Consider the following 15,254-nt stretch of genomic DNA (forward strand, 5'->3'; position numbering starts at 1 on the left):
ATTTAACTTGACTGCAGAATATGTATGACTTAGATGCTGCTTCTGAGCTATGAATGACTTTTTTCAATATCAGAGATTGTTTAGAGAAAAGTTCAATTATTTTCTTATTGGAATTATTTTTCTTTAACACAGTCACAGCTTTTGTGATCATTTTTCTATCTTCTCTGACATTTAAAAAATGTCATTAATACACATTTGAAGCAGTTCATAGCTTTAGGTTTTCAACCTTTTATTAGGATATAGAGCAGGTAATATTTTGATGGTGTTTTGTGTTAAGGCTCCATCACATTTTAAATCCACCGCACAATAAATATTAAACTGAAGCTTTAAAAAAAAAAAAATTATACCGCAATAGCTGTTAGAAAATCAGTTACATAGACAATCAGCCCTACTGGCTGTGTAAATTTGTTAGAACTCCTTTTTAAGAATCGCTACAGTTATGGCTCTTATCAATACAATATGAATATTCAATTCATAAATAAAAGATCAACACTGTGGGTGCTTTCAACAGCTTTAATTTTACCATAAATAATAAAAATGACACATTGCTTTGTCACTACAAACAAACTAAAGATGACTATAGAACTAGAGCTTCCTAGAAGCTAACACAAACAGATAAATAACGATATAAAAACTTTATAAACAACGCAAACATAACATTGTAAATAATCAAGAGTGCGCCGGAGGAAGACGGCAGCATCCCTTTTGCATCATCTGGTAAAAGAACATCAACAAAATAAGCATGATGGCTTTCTTAGTGAAGATAAACGAAGTGATTCTTAAGTCGATAACCACTGAGGTGCACACCTGATACGATCACTGGAGACAAATAAAATATCTTTGCTGCAATCACAAGGTGCTCAGACTTTATCAAGTACAGTAGGAGTAGTAATGTTGAAAGAGGTGGAAAAATAATGACTTTAGATTTAAGATCTCTGAAAATGACGATAAAAAATGTCATGTTTTCATCAGACAACAGTAAAGACAACTGCAAATATTCATTAGTGTGCAACAAACCTAGCTTCCTTCAATCCCCCACAGCTGAGCTACCTGGAGGTACTCTCTCTTCGCTCTCCTTTAATCTTTAAAAACACGCTCTTTATGAGGCTGCATAATGAAAATATACTCTCACAGTTACTTCTGAAACAAAACTTAGTCCTAAAATATACAGATTTTACTTCAGTTTACTTACTTATACAATATTCAATATTTACTACAAGGTCATTTCTTCAAATGAAGTTCTGGAAATGTGGTGAAACATGAACCCAAAGGGCAAAGCTACAGCTACACTCATAAATCAGAAATGAATGAAGGTAATAAATAATAATATATTTACGATCTAAAGGAATATGGGCTGTGAATGGCTTTTAAATTGGCTGTATAGTCATGTCACCCACTTCTGATTTCAGATTTTTTGCACAATTTTTACATTCATATGTATAATCTAACATCGTCAGTTGCAGCTTCAGTCCCTCATCATTGCATTCAGCCACAGTACTGTTTGGAGATCAGACACAAAATGACCATAGTTACATGCCAAAGCTGAAACAAAATGGATTTCAAGCCTAAAAACACACTTTGGTTTGAGGTTATAGCCTTAAAACTGGACTATGTAACTCATGAAGCTGGAGAAAATACAGTTTGTCTCTTCTAAATGAAAAATACGTGCTTAAGTAAAACAGTTCGGCAGCTTTAGCAGCTGATGTTTCCTCAATAACAAAGATACACAACTGTAACTGACATGTAAGAGTCAATTTTTACAGCTATTTACTTGCTATTTTTGGCCACAGTAGCTGCTGTTGTGTAAAAGTTAAACAGTCTCTTTTTAAGCAGCCATTTCAGTCGGCTGTACTGATTAAAAGTGAAATTGGTCAGATACCCAACAGGCCATCTCCTCCACCACTGACCTTCAGTCAGATTTTTAAATTGTAAGTTTCATGTGCCTCTGACAGAACAGATATGCCTCAGTTTTAATCAAACCAGCCACAGAAGCTGCCTTTCACTTGTGCTTTATGTGGTAAGCTGAAACTTGGTGCATTTCTTTCTTTTTTTTTTTTTTTTTTAGTATTTTCATGCATAACTATGTGTATTGGGCTCTGCTTACTTTTAAAAGCAGTACTGTGGCTGAATGCTTTCAGTGTAGACACAGTAGAGCCTGAAAAATACAACTGAAGTGTTTGCTGCATGGACTTAAACAAAGGCAGTTAAATAAAGTCTTAAATGTCCTCATCTAAGGATCAATGGGTATGTAAAATAACTCACTGGCAGGCTGAACAGCAGAGTCTAACTGAGTTCTCCAGCTGAAGCTTCACCTCTTCTTCATGACGAATGGGCGCAGTAAGTTGACTTCCAACTACACCTAACAGTGATGCCATGAGGTACCTGAGTACACCTGTACATCACTGCATCGAGGTGAGGAGTTAATCGAGCAGAGGTCAGCAAAAACAGGACGTTCAGGAGTTTACGGCTACTCTTTAAAGTCGTAGCAGTGTCTTTGTTACCCTGGATTCACTAGAAAGTGTTTAAATTGTTTCCTTCATAAATTACGTCACTTGAATGGGAAAGAAAAGAAAAATATTTTGGATAAACAGAAAATACTTACAGCATGATTTAAAGGGTCACATTTAAGACATCAGCACAAAATATTGGCAACGTCAATACAAAAACCAATATTGGCCGAGTTATAGTAAAAGTGAAACATCCCTCCATTTGCTTTTTGGTCCGATCTGCCACCTCCTTGGAGCTTCACCACCATGTGATCTTAAACTCGTAGATGGGCCTCTTGCAGTAGTAATGGTTGATGAGGTGCTTGTCGCAGACACCGATGCACTGCTGCTCGGCAGAGATGCCGCGCTCGGCCAAGTCGCTGACGATGCAGTGCAGCAGGTCGTAAACATCTGCGACCGCCTCCCAAGGCCCGAAGGAAACGTCCACCTCGCAGTGATGCTCAAAAAGTTTGGCTTCGCTGTCCGAGCGCTCGAAGCGCAAAGAGTTAAAAAGAGGACGCTCATACGGCGTGATGGGCATCTCCTCCTTGTAGACGCAGATCTTTAGCTTTGCAAATCGGGCCTTTTTCTGCATCGCCCTCAGTTTGGCAATCTCCACAATGCGCTCCAGATTGTCTGCAATGAGAACAGTTCTATTTATTCATGTAGTTTTAAATATCTACACACTTATTCGTGTTTTTAACTCACCTGAAAATCAAGCATTCTTCACCGCTGCTCCAAAACTGAGGAAAAAGTTCCCGTCCTTTTCCTTTCTGTCTTTTCAAATTTAATCTTCAAAGTCATTGTATTTCTTCTGCTTTTTGACAACCATTTTGTACATGAGTTCATGTGTTTGTTTTCCTCATATTATTCTTGGCTATTGTTCAGCATTGACTTTGCTCTTCCTATAACACAAGTCTGTAAAGAGCTCTAATTAACACTTTCATTATTTTTATTTTTTGAATAAAACACAAGCAAAGTAACTTGATCTTAGCTGTTCATAAAAGCATGTGTTTGATGTATGTGCATCACATCTGGACTTAATTATTAATGGTGAAATCAGAACAAACGGTCTGATCTAGTTGTGTGTCTTCCATCTTTAAAGAAAACAAAGTACACTCTGTACCATGTTCTGTACGGGCTGTCACCCACCAGCTCTTCTCCTGCAAACACTCTGTCTCCTCTGCACTTTCATCTTTTGCATGTATTCTGAAGCAAGCCTTAGTTTATAATATTTGTATAAACCCTTCTCTTTATATGAGACTATTCTCTTTTATTAATGGAACTTTACACTTAACACGGGACACATCATGCAGTTTCTACTCAAGCCTTTGTTCTCTTTACATTGTTATCTAAATGTAACATTTGAGTTATTTTTACTTTCAGCTACAAAAAGCTGATTAAGATTTCATAAAATTCTATCAAAACCCGCCAACACACTTCTATCTAAATGACAGTGGCAGCTCCTCCAGCTCTTGTCTTTTCATTTTACTATGTGAGTTCATGAGAACAGCATGGTTTAGCAACTGCCAGGAGAGGCTACTATGCAAAGATGTAAAATAAAACTGGACCATACTGTATGTATTAAGCTAATTATTTAGTTCAGAAGGCTTTTCAACCAAATAATGTGATACAACTACACATAATTTTGCACTGTTTTTAGATCCCACCTTAAAACTTAAATGCCACAGCACTGTCATGGGTAATATTCCCAGTAAAGCAGTGCCATTGCAGTGAGTATTCTCATGATTTCTGTTTGTTCTGTGCTGGTTTTCATTGTGGAGGTTGTTACCTTTGTAGTAGGGCAGCAGATCGAGAAACGCTTGTCGAACTTTCTCCCCTGTGAGCGGCTGAATGTCCTCCAGGCTGTCCAGCAGCGGGCCAATGGCGTAGTACTGAGCCTCCCTGTGCACCGCTCTCACTCGGTCCCTGTGAGGAAGTTCACCTTCTCGGAGGAAGTTCAGGATGTCCCTTTGAATGGGAACAGAGTGCTGAGAATTAGATTTTTATGTGATGAATGACACTTTAAACAAGTTGTATCTGAAGTTGTTTTTTTTAAAAACAAAGATCAACAGAAGATTATTAGGAAACAAACCCTGCACCCTCATAAGTACAGCAGCCAACTGTTGATGCAGATGACACATTTTCTTCCATGTTTGTTTTTTATGCCGGAACAATGAAGGTCATTAAAACTGATAAGCTGACACTCCATAAAACCAAACATGTCCGTAAAGGCTGTTTTTACATGTCATTTGTGCAGAAAAACAAACTGCTCTACAACAGTCCAGGAGGTGGTGGTGATGCAGAAGACTATACAACAATGACGGCACCATATAAAGTAAGGGACGGCTAACATTGCAACAACAGTAAGCACAGAAGAGATTAAAGATGTGTTGATGTTCATTGTGGTTTAGGCCATGTAAGCTAACGTAACAAAGCCTCCATTGTTTTATTTCCCTTGTCTTCCAGGGACAGAGTTACGTCTGGTAACTACGGCTCGTCGATGTTCTGGCACACACACGTTCGCACCTCTTCGCCTGTCCCTGGCTCTACAGTGGAAAGCCACCTATTGATTTCCTCCAAAGGAGATGATGGGTAAAGTTCCTGCAGTGAAAATGCAGCCTTACTCTATCAATAATCCCACCTGATGCGACTGAAAAACATTTCATCTGATCAATCAATCACAGACAGCTGAATGAAATCAGACAAATTTTGCCTCAAGCCCAATTTAGTGGACGATGAAGTATGTGGTCGAGTGGGATGTAGCAGCTTTTTTGCTGCGGATTATTGTTATCAAACTTTTGCAAACAAATCGTCCACTGCTGAGGACAACTGTTATATGATTGTATAATTAATTTATCTACTAATAAGGCATGTTGCTGCTGCTGCATGAAGTTATGACATAAATACTGTGGCTATAATGATACAAAAAAAAAGCTTTATCATGTTAAAAATAATACCAAAATGATGAAATTTAACTATTATAGCACTTTTGTCTTTTGCCTGTACACACTGGCTATATATTTACATTTGCTCATCTTTCCTTAATTTTGTGCCTATACTTTCTCATACATCTTAGCACTGACTGTAAATTTACTGAGAGCTCCTGACTCAAAGTGCTTGTACATATCGGCAAACATGGCCAGAAAAGTTGATTTTGATTCGACTTCTGTTTCTCTGCAGCAAAACCCGAAGGGCTTGTGAACATAAGTGGATCAAATAAATGCAGAAAAACACAGAGAACTCCTGGAGAAAGATTTGCTGCATTGCACAAGACAACACCAACATGGGAGAAGATTTATTTTCCAACAAGACAATAGACCCTAAAACACAACGTTGGCTAAAAACATCCCAAATGAAAAGGCTCCTCTTGAGTGTCTGTACGCCTGCAGTGAGCGGGCACCCTCTGAAGGTTTTTTTTTAAATCATTTTATTCAGTTACATGTGTTCCATCTCATCCTGCTGGCTCCTTGTTTTTAAATCTTTAATTACACCCCCCCACACACAGAGTCACATTGACCTCAGCCCAACCCACTTCTTACATAAGTCATACATCTACTCTGCTTGTTATCACATCCATATTTAAAGCAATTTGCTTTTCCTTTTTAGCCGTGCTAGCAGCTAGGCTCCAGGGATACTGCTGGTCCTCAGACTGAAATGTCTTTCATACAGGCATTCGTGATCCCCAGAGGAAGAAGCCCACTGACTTTGGTGATCCCTTCATTTTTAATCAAGCACCACTGAGGGTGACATTTGTGGTTTTGATATTTATGTCTCAAGAACTAAAATTTGGTTCAGACATTAATTTAATTTTGTTTCCCTCAGGAGAAATTGTTGCAACTCCCTCAACGTTTGCTTCATTATCTGATCGACACTTAGCTGGTCAATTACTATGGTTTATATCTATTTCACTGTAAAATTAACGATTCTTCATCACCCACAGCTGTATTCTGTTTACTGCTTATTGATACGTGATAGCACAGGCCTAGGCGATGCAATGTTAGCAATGTGTACCACTGATAGACACTTCATCAACAGCAATAAGAAAATAGTTAGACAAAATGTGATAGCCTTACTTGAATGCATCATGTGCACACACACACACACACACACACACACACACACACACACACACACACACACACACACACACACTGACTACCTGTGCACTCTGATAAATACAGGCTGAAGTGGTTAAATTTAAACAAAATCTTTTTTCTTCTGGTGTTTCATAAAAAATAAGTCATTAAAAACAACAAATAACTATCAATATCAACTGAAATGAAATCACTTATTGAGATAAACTTTTCAGCTATATATCACTCAGTGTTAGTATGCCAACACACAAACAGCAGTGAACATTAAATCTACTAGACTCACACGATCAGCAGTGTCATAGAAAGCATGATGGCATGAAGCTCACAGAACAGCTAGCGATGCATAATCAGCATAACAGGTAGTATTACATATACCTGACTCGTAGTCTGTTTCAATCTCTGCACTCAAGGAGGTGTTACAGGTTCTTGACAATTCTGCTGCCTAATTTCTAATCCTGCATTTTGCAATGTGATATAGTCAGCTCTTCATAGTCTATGAATATTGACATTATTATTTATTGTGTAATAAATTATGTCTGCCTCTATGTTGTGCTGCTGATGCTGAAACTGGATACTGAGTATTTTTTCCTATATTATACTCTGAACAAATCCACTGGCGCTGGCTGTGTGGCAACCAAAGTGAAGTAGGCTCTTAGGGCCAGGTTAGGATACTTAAGACCACAATAGAAATCAAATGTGTGGAGTGAAAAGCTGGCTGAAGGGGGAGACAAGTCTTTGTTTGAGAAGTGGTGATACTGAGGCACATTTTGAGACAATCTCTTCACAGAGACACTGATAGTGATGTATCAAAAATGCGACAAATAGTCGAGTGGTAAATGAAAACAGAAAGCTACAAAGAGAAATAGTGTCCCTCTCACATCCACACAGCAAGCCAATGAAGTTAGTGTGACTGTTGGTAATGGAAATATATATATATCAGACGGCACAGATGCCCTTCACCTGATGTTGGAAAGTGTAGGAGCTTGATTCGATTTGCAGATTGGACAGACCTGTGTTGTTACTTTGTGAATTTGACCTGCCTCCTCTAAGTGTAGTTTAAAATAAAAAATGTAATTCACATTCAGTTTCAGTTGATTTACAAGTTAATTTTATTTCGTATTCTACTGACTTTGTATTACTGTACAGTTTTATGCTATCCCCATTGTGCAATATTTAGGTAGTATCTAGGTTGTTTTGCTCTAATAAAAAAAAAAAAAAGATCTTCTTGGGTTAAAAATGATTTGTTGCATTTTATGCTGCTGGATCTCTGTGGTAAAAGTTAACAGATCTGACAAAAAGTTTGTTAAACTCTGATGACATCAGTGGTATCAGAGTTGGCTGCACAACAACCCAAAACTTTTTACTTTTAATTAGTTGCACCATTTCAGTCCCTTTCCTCTGGCTTTGTTCATAACTTTGTTGTCCTTCATAATGCAGAGTGACACAACTACAGTAAATAACTAAAAGGTCACTGTGTCATTGTTGAGACACAAGCTCAAAATCTTAATTCTATCACAGCATAAGCTGCAAATGTGAAGAAGCAGAAGAACAGAAATAGATATGTAAATCAGCTCAGAGTGCTGGCAGAAGAGAACAATTTGTTTCACAGAATATCTAATTCATGGATACCTGTCAGAATTTAATGAGCTGCCTTCAGTTGCTTGAAAACCTCTTTCAGATTGCAGAGCGTGAACCTTTTCAGAAACTAAAAGTTTGTCTTACATTATGCTGCCATTTACAAACTTCCTTCTCCCACACACAACCTTCCTCTAGGTGTTTCTGACACACATGAGAAGATATTACTGTATATATTTGAAATAGCTATCTCGATGATAATGATGATGTATTCTTTTGCATTTTCACTGATTTATTACGAGGACCGACTGAAAAGTTATGTGATTGTTGAAGTGTTGCAGGAGCACTGGGAGCTGTGTATAACTGTACAGATGAACTACTTCAACAGGAAGGGCTGCCAAATTTAAATCAGGTACAGTTTTTGATTTTGAGCAAATATATTGTTGACTTCGGATGCTCCCCGGTTTAAAAAGGGCCTCATGCTCAGTGCTACTCACCCAAAATAGGCTCCATCCCGATCGATGAAGTAGCGTCCCTCAGCATCACGCGGGATGTAATGACGCCCGCTGAACATGGCAGCCAACATGGTGTCCTCGTACCGCCGCAGCGTGGACAGGCGAGTGGTGAAGTACGTTCCCCCGACATTCAGAGAGATGACCTCTGGAAACTTCAAGAAAAACAAGTGGAAGACTATGATGTTTTTGACAAACCATAAAAACCAAGTATTGAATGGAGGAAAAATGGCAATCCAAACTATTCTTTGCTGGATAATTCACAAAACCTGTACCAATCTGAAGATACAAATGTGTTGCAAGATGTGAGAAATCTATCTCAAGAAGTGTATACACTGTAATAACACACAGTTTAAAAATTAGAAACAAAGATAAAGGCACAACTAATCATGACACTGATTTTAGGAAATGTTGCTCAGCCTTGACACTAAACGAGCAACAAATGCATACTTAGATTGACTTGAACTCATCTGGGACTCCAGTTTAAAACAAGTGGGTGACTTCAGGGTGGATCGATATCATAACCAGAGTACAACAACTGTTTATTACATTTAGTTTGGTGTTTGGTCGAGCGATGCTAATCGATTTTAATGGGCTAAATTTTAGATGTAAAAACATTTTGGTAATCTGATGAAAGCTAAATTGTTTTAAAGGGGTGTATTTAAAATGCACTACTTCTGGAAGATGTGTTTTATCTGACTAATATCATATCAATGTAATCATATGTCTGTCACAGTGTAGGTAGATTTAAAATAATATTTCCAGATTTATAAATACCTTAGCCTCTCAGTCCAAGTGCCTATCGAACCACTAAACATCCTCTGTGCTGTAAGAAAGTAATACAAGTACTGAAAACATTTTAAAACAGATTCAAACTGTGTGTGTTATCTGTTTGATCAACCATTTGCTGTAGGATATGAAGACTTAACTTGTGTATATACACAGTTGACTGGTTTGTGTTTACTGGACTTTAAATAAAGACAAATGCAGTGGTTAAAAACTATATACATGTTTCTTATTTTCCCCATTTGTAACTGGAAACACCGATATTCTGTTCATACCAGAAATTGAAATATATAATATCTACCATATCAGATAACAGAAAATTATTTGCATGATTTTTCAGTGCTGTTTGAAGGCATTATCAGTCAGTCACTAAGTTTTTGTTTAACCCATAACTATTAGTAACCTTTTCCATGATACTATCCAATTCTGGTACTTTTTTTTTGTACGGAATTTTAGGTACAAGCTGTGGAAATATATGTATCTGTTTGGTTCCTGCTTGTAAACAGCTTTTACTTTGTTTTTAACCTTGCATACTCTGAACAACCAACTGATCATAAAGACATTTGCAGGTTGCAGCCTAATAGTTCTCCTTTGTTGGAATAACACTACCTTGTCCAAGGTATGATGCTTTTTAATGACCTGATAAAAACTGAATAAAATGTTTGCAACAAATGAGCGCAATACAAACTAAAACAAATCAGATCTTCAACCTAGACTTTGACACAGGGTCACATTGCAAGACTGCTAATGGGCGACCCGTCAGAGCTGATGTTGTAGTTCCAATTGGAGACAAATCTGCGATTCCTCCAATGACACAGACCTAAATAATATGGAGTGAACTTGACTGTTGGGGCCTCTGGGGGTCTGGGGCCTCTTGGCAGTTTAGTGACCTAGATATCACAAGAGCACAGTTTAAACAAAAATTATATTTTCATATGTCTTTGGTCTGTTCAGGCAGCTGCCAGTTCACTGTGACACGCTGCAGAAATAAGAGGATAACCCTGCTGCAGCCATGTTTAAATCCATCATGTGACATGTGTGTCGGTCCAATCAGGTCTCAGCAGCTCAGCCAACCTCTGACCTGTGTGTAAATACCCCCACACAGCAGGCAGTGCCAATATTTGGCAGTAATATTATGTTTTATGGTCACAATCAATGGCAGCTTCAACAGACAAACTTATTTACGTGTACTTGCAGTTTCCCTACTTTAGTTGATTTTATACTTGATATGGAGGGTGCCGTTAACGATCAACAAGTATGACTGTGGATACTGGGTTTTAAAACGTTCTGTTTGGAGCTCAGCATTATCCCTGCGTCTTTTCCTTGCTTGTAAAAGTGGTTTAACGTGTTTAGTTTCTATCTGGAGGGAGGGTGCAGTTTAACTTAACTCCAATGTTTAGCATGCTGAGCGTTTACAGCTACTGCTAAGTTTCAACTCTATTCAGTAGGCGGACTTTTACATAGACAGTACAGTTAAAAAAAGCAGCTTTCATTCTCACAAAAACCACATTACACCACAGACATGCAAGTATAATAAAATATTCCTAGTAAAATACATTAAGAGTGATACTTATAAAGAAAGAGCAAGCACAATTAGTTAAAAATGACTCAATCTGTCTTTAGCTTACACTTATCTTCTGTATATCTAGTCTAAATGTGGAGGCTGGGAATTAAAACCTTGCTGTTTGGAGCTTAATATTATTATGTGTTGCTTCTTGCTTGCAAAAGCAGTTTATTGTGCTTAATTGCGTTTGGAGGGAGGGTGCAGATCAACTTAACCCCAATACAGAGCACTTTGAGTTTATAGCTGAAGATAAATTTCAACTCTGGTCAGTAGTCAGGCTTTAACATACACAATGCAGACATGAAAATGCAATAAAACACATATAAATATATTAATTTTGTTGGGTAAAAACAGGTGCAATTATTAAACATGACTACAGTTAAGCTAAGCAACTCAAACTTGCTAACTACAAACATGTCCACATTTAGACATGTTGTAATACAGTGTTACCGTTTTGCTGATTGGAGCATATTATTACACAGGTTGTTTGCTAGCTTTACAAGTGGTTAATGGAGTTTTATTTTTATTTGCTGGGGAGGGCTCAGTGTACCACAACTCTAATACAGAGTATATTAAGAGTTTATAGCTATTGCTATTTTTTATTTAACTTTTGTCAGTAGTTGGGCTTTTAATTACACAGTAGAGACATGAAAGTGCAATATAATACTCAGAATAAAATATCTAAGTTGTGGTGGGTAAGAAGGAAACACAAGCGTTATTAATGATAATGACTACAGCTGTGCCTTTAGCTGAGCCTAACTGACTAGCTAACTACAAACGAGTATAACAGCCATACAGTATTTCAGTTTGGAGTTAAATATTATCTCAGTGTTGTTTGTAAAAGAGATTAAACGTGTTTTTTCCCCGTGTTAAAAGCGGCCTACCTCCTGCTCCTGGGCGCTCAACGGGGGCCGGAGCGGCTTGCTCAGGGCGAGGCTTGGTGTCGGGGAGGCCGGCTTTCGGAACTCGTCCTCCGCAGAGTCCGAGCTGGACATGGCATCGCCCGGTTTCTCGGTGTCCCCCGCGGCCGAGAAAACCACCATCACTCTGGGTAGCGGCAGCGTCCGTCTCTCCTGAATGAACCGTCTCACCCGCGTCGTGGCGGCGGGCAGCGGGCTGAAGGACAGCGCCTGTCGGTCCCTGCCGCCGCCGCCGCCGACACCGCCGCCACCGCCACCGCTGCCGCCGCTGCAACCGTCCGAACCGTTGGAGCCGCTCGAGCCATTCTGCTGCATGCGCGCGGCGGGCCCGGCTCTCCGCACGAGACGAGGGGAGGATCGCACGAGCCACACGGTCGGTGAGAACGACAACAACAGCGGCGGAGGGTGTGGCTCGAGCCGCCGCCGCCGGAGCTCAGCCCGCCTCTCACCCGGCTGCAGCGGAGGCAGTGGAGCTCCGCCTCCGGTGATGGAACCGTAAACACGCGGCAGGGAGTAAATGCTTAATACCTGAAACGGTCGTTAGCAAGCCGGCTAATGTTAGCTGGGCCCGTGAGGTGTTTGGAACGTACGTGCTCTGGCGTGTTGCGTCATCACGTCAGGTCTGGACCGAAAAACTTTCTTTTAAAATCAGAAATAAGTAACAGTTTATTGGAAATGGGCAAAACTGATAATTCTAATATTATTAACAATCAGCTTTGTGATTGCTCTTATCTGTTTATTTGCTCTTTTTATTTATTTTTTTATTTATTTTTAAAAAAATTCATAATATACAAAATAAACATTCTTACTTAAATTAACAAAAATTACAGACAAAAACAACAATAAAAAAAGCACATATCAAACAATAAGTGCACACACACCAAATTAAAATACAAAGAAAATCATCAAATGGACATACAGGAATAGATATTGCATTACAGCTTTTTTTATTTATTTATTTTTTGTACACACACTTTATGTCATCATGAATATAATTTACCCTATTTTATTGTATTTTATTACATATTTGATTATAGCTATATTATTCTTAGTATTCCTTGTTTCTCTTTGTATTTTATTCTTTTTATTTTTTATTCTTCGCTATTAAGCTCCAAACCTACCTTTCAGTTTTACGTCCCTTTTATTTTAAAGAATTTTCATTTTTACATCTATTGGTGACCCATACTGGATAGGTCATCATAATATTTTTACTGTCCTAATACTTTTTTTATTTTCCATTTTCCTTAATGTTTCTATATGTAATTTTATTTCAATTAAAAATGTATTGAATTTGGGGAGCGTTTTTGACTTTTGTTTTGTTATTAATATCTCTGCAAATTGACCTTTCAATACATAATGATAAAGCAGGATAAACAAATCTTGAAATACCCTCAGCTTTCATCAATAATACCCGACCATATATAGATAGGTCTCTCTGCAACCACATGTTAAGAATGGATTTTGTTAATAGTATCTTGCGAGAAAGGTTTAACAACTGCCTTTGAGCAGGATTTTTTGTAATATAAAGTCCCAGATATCTCACACACTCTTTGATTGGAACATTGCAATATGCCGTTTCATTTGTTTCATATAAACACAATATCTCGCTCTTTGTAATTTTCAGTCTAAGCCCAGATGCATCTGAAAATTCTTGGGTTATTTGAAGAGCCTTCTGCACTTCAGCCTTTAAGAAATAACACCGTGTCGTCCACCAGTTGCGTAATTTTGATTTCACGCTGGAAAATCCTTTGTCCAGTTAAATTGTGATTGTGCTCTATATGTAAAAACAGAAGTTGAGCAGCAATGAGAAACAAAAAAGAACTTAAGGGGCATCCTTGTCTTCCCCCTCGTAATACAGGGGAATGTTTTGAGACATTTGGGTACAGTGACACAGCACTAGAAATTCCTTTATAAAGCATGCCGACATTACACACAAAATTCTCTCCAAACCCAAACATCTTTAGAGTCTCCAATACAAAGGAATGTTGAATAGAGTCGAAAGCTTTATAAAAATCCAAAAATAGAAGCACTGCATCAGATTCAAAATGATCTGAGTCGTCCATTAAATCTAATATTAATCTTATATTTGAGCTTGATTTCACTCAACTATATTTATTTGACAGCTGGTTTCTGGCCGCTGAGGAGATTATCAAGTTTCAGTATAACGACAACAAATATGCAATAAACTTGTTAAACGGTTTATATTCATCAGTGTTTGAGGCCCAAAAGATCAATGTCTTTGTTCCTAATATATATCAACAAAAAAAGACAAACAACATACAAAAAAAGGTAGGAAAAGCCTGAAACATCTGATTAATAATGCCACAATTCCTCAAATTTATCTTGAAGAGGGTCTGACCTTTGATTTGGAACCACTGGACTAAACTGCTGAACTGTACATACAGTAGATTGTTAGCAGTTAATTAGCAACAACAACAAAAAGCGGATGAGACACAGATGAATCAGTTTCAACAAGCAACTTCTTTATCCGGTTCAACAACAACAGCACACCAACCACCTGGACCCCTGTAACTCTCAGTTCCCCCCACCCAGCCCTCACCATTGATGAACAGCTGGTAACCTCTAGTCTGCGCAGAGAAAACCCTAACAAAGCCACTGGCCCTGACAGGGTGCCCAAGGAATGCCCCACATAGCTAGGTGGGGTGGCTGTTCCAACACCTACTGGACTCTGGCATAGGCCCCAGACAGGGGAAGGAATCGATCATCATTCCAGTCCCAAAAAGACAAGGCCAAAGGATCCGAAGGACTACAGGCCAGTAGCCCTGACATCAGTGTTCTGTAAATGTATGGAGAAAACAGTTGGTGACCTACTGTTAGGTGATCTGTTGGACAAACTGGGTCCATTCCAGTTTGCCTACAAGTGAAAAAGAGGCACTCAGGATCCTCAACACAGTAACCAAACAACTGGACTCTACACACCCACATACAGCCGGTCGAGGCAGATGGCCGTCCCTCCCTGAGCCTGGTTCTGTCGGAGGTTTTTTTTCCCCTGTGGGGGTTTTCGGTTCCTTCCCACTGTTGCAGACTGCTTGCGGACTGCTGAAGCTTATAGGGAATCCAAATGTTTTGGATTGTTGGGTGTTTCTGTCTCTGCCTTTGTGAAGCGCTATGAGATGACTGTTGTTGTAAATATGCGCTATACAAATAAAATTGAATTGAATTGAATTGAATTGAATTGAATACAAGGATTTCATTCATTTAACTTTTCATCTGCTTTTTAACACCATAAATAATAACCCTCTGCTACACCGCCTCTCTGACCTCCAGGCCCACCCCACTCTGATTTTATGGAT

The 15,254-nt window shown here is 38.7% G+C and overlaps 1 protein-coding gene across 1 annotated transcript; it reads right to left on the bottom strand.

Moving 5' to 3' along the window:
* Positions 1 to 499: 499 nt before the first annotated feature.
* On the bottom strand, positions 500 to 12,255 carry kctd7 (potassium channel tetramerization domain containing 7). The gene is made up of 4 exons (XM_008301045.1): positions 11,905 to 12,255; positions 8,656 to 8,825; positions 4,279 to 4,457; positions 500 to 3,122 (listed from the first exon to the last, which is right to left on the bottom strand). The coding sequence occupies exons 1-4, from the start codon at positions 12,253 to 12,255 to the stop codon at positions 2,746 to 2,748; spliced, it is 1,077 nt and encodes a 358-aa protein (XP_008299267.1). The 3' UTR covers positions 500 to 2,745.
* Between the last annotated feature and the right edge of the window lie 2,999 nt (positions 12,256 to 15,254).

This window comes from Stegastes partitus, unplaced genomic scaffold (genome assembly GCF_000690725.1).
Source record: "Stegastes partitus isolate 25-593 unplaced genomic scaffold, Stegastes_partitus-1.0.2 Scaffold1624, whole genome shotgun sequence".
Lineage (NCBI taxonomy): Eukaryota > Metazoa > Chordata > Actinopteri > Pomacentridae > Stegastes > Stegastes partitus.

Excerpts from the sequence above, each read along its gene's own strand:
- kctd7 (XM_008301045.1), bottom strand. The coding sequence starts at position 12,255 with ATGCAGCAGAATGGCTCGAGCGGCTCCAACGGTTCGGACGGTTGCAGC. Across the intron at positions 8,826-11,904 it reads TGAGCGCCCAGGAGCAGGAG|TTTCCAGAGGTCATCTCTCT; the intron begins GTAGGCCGCTTT and ends TTTTTCTTGAAG. Across the intron at positions 3,123-4,278 it reads TCTGCTGCCCTACTACAAAG|ACAATCTGGAGCGCATTGTG; the intron begins GTAACAACCTCC and ends TTCTCATTGCAG.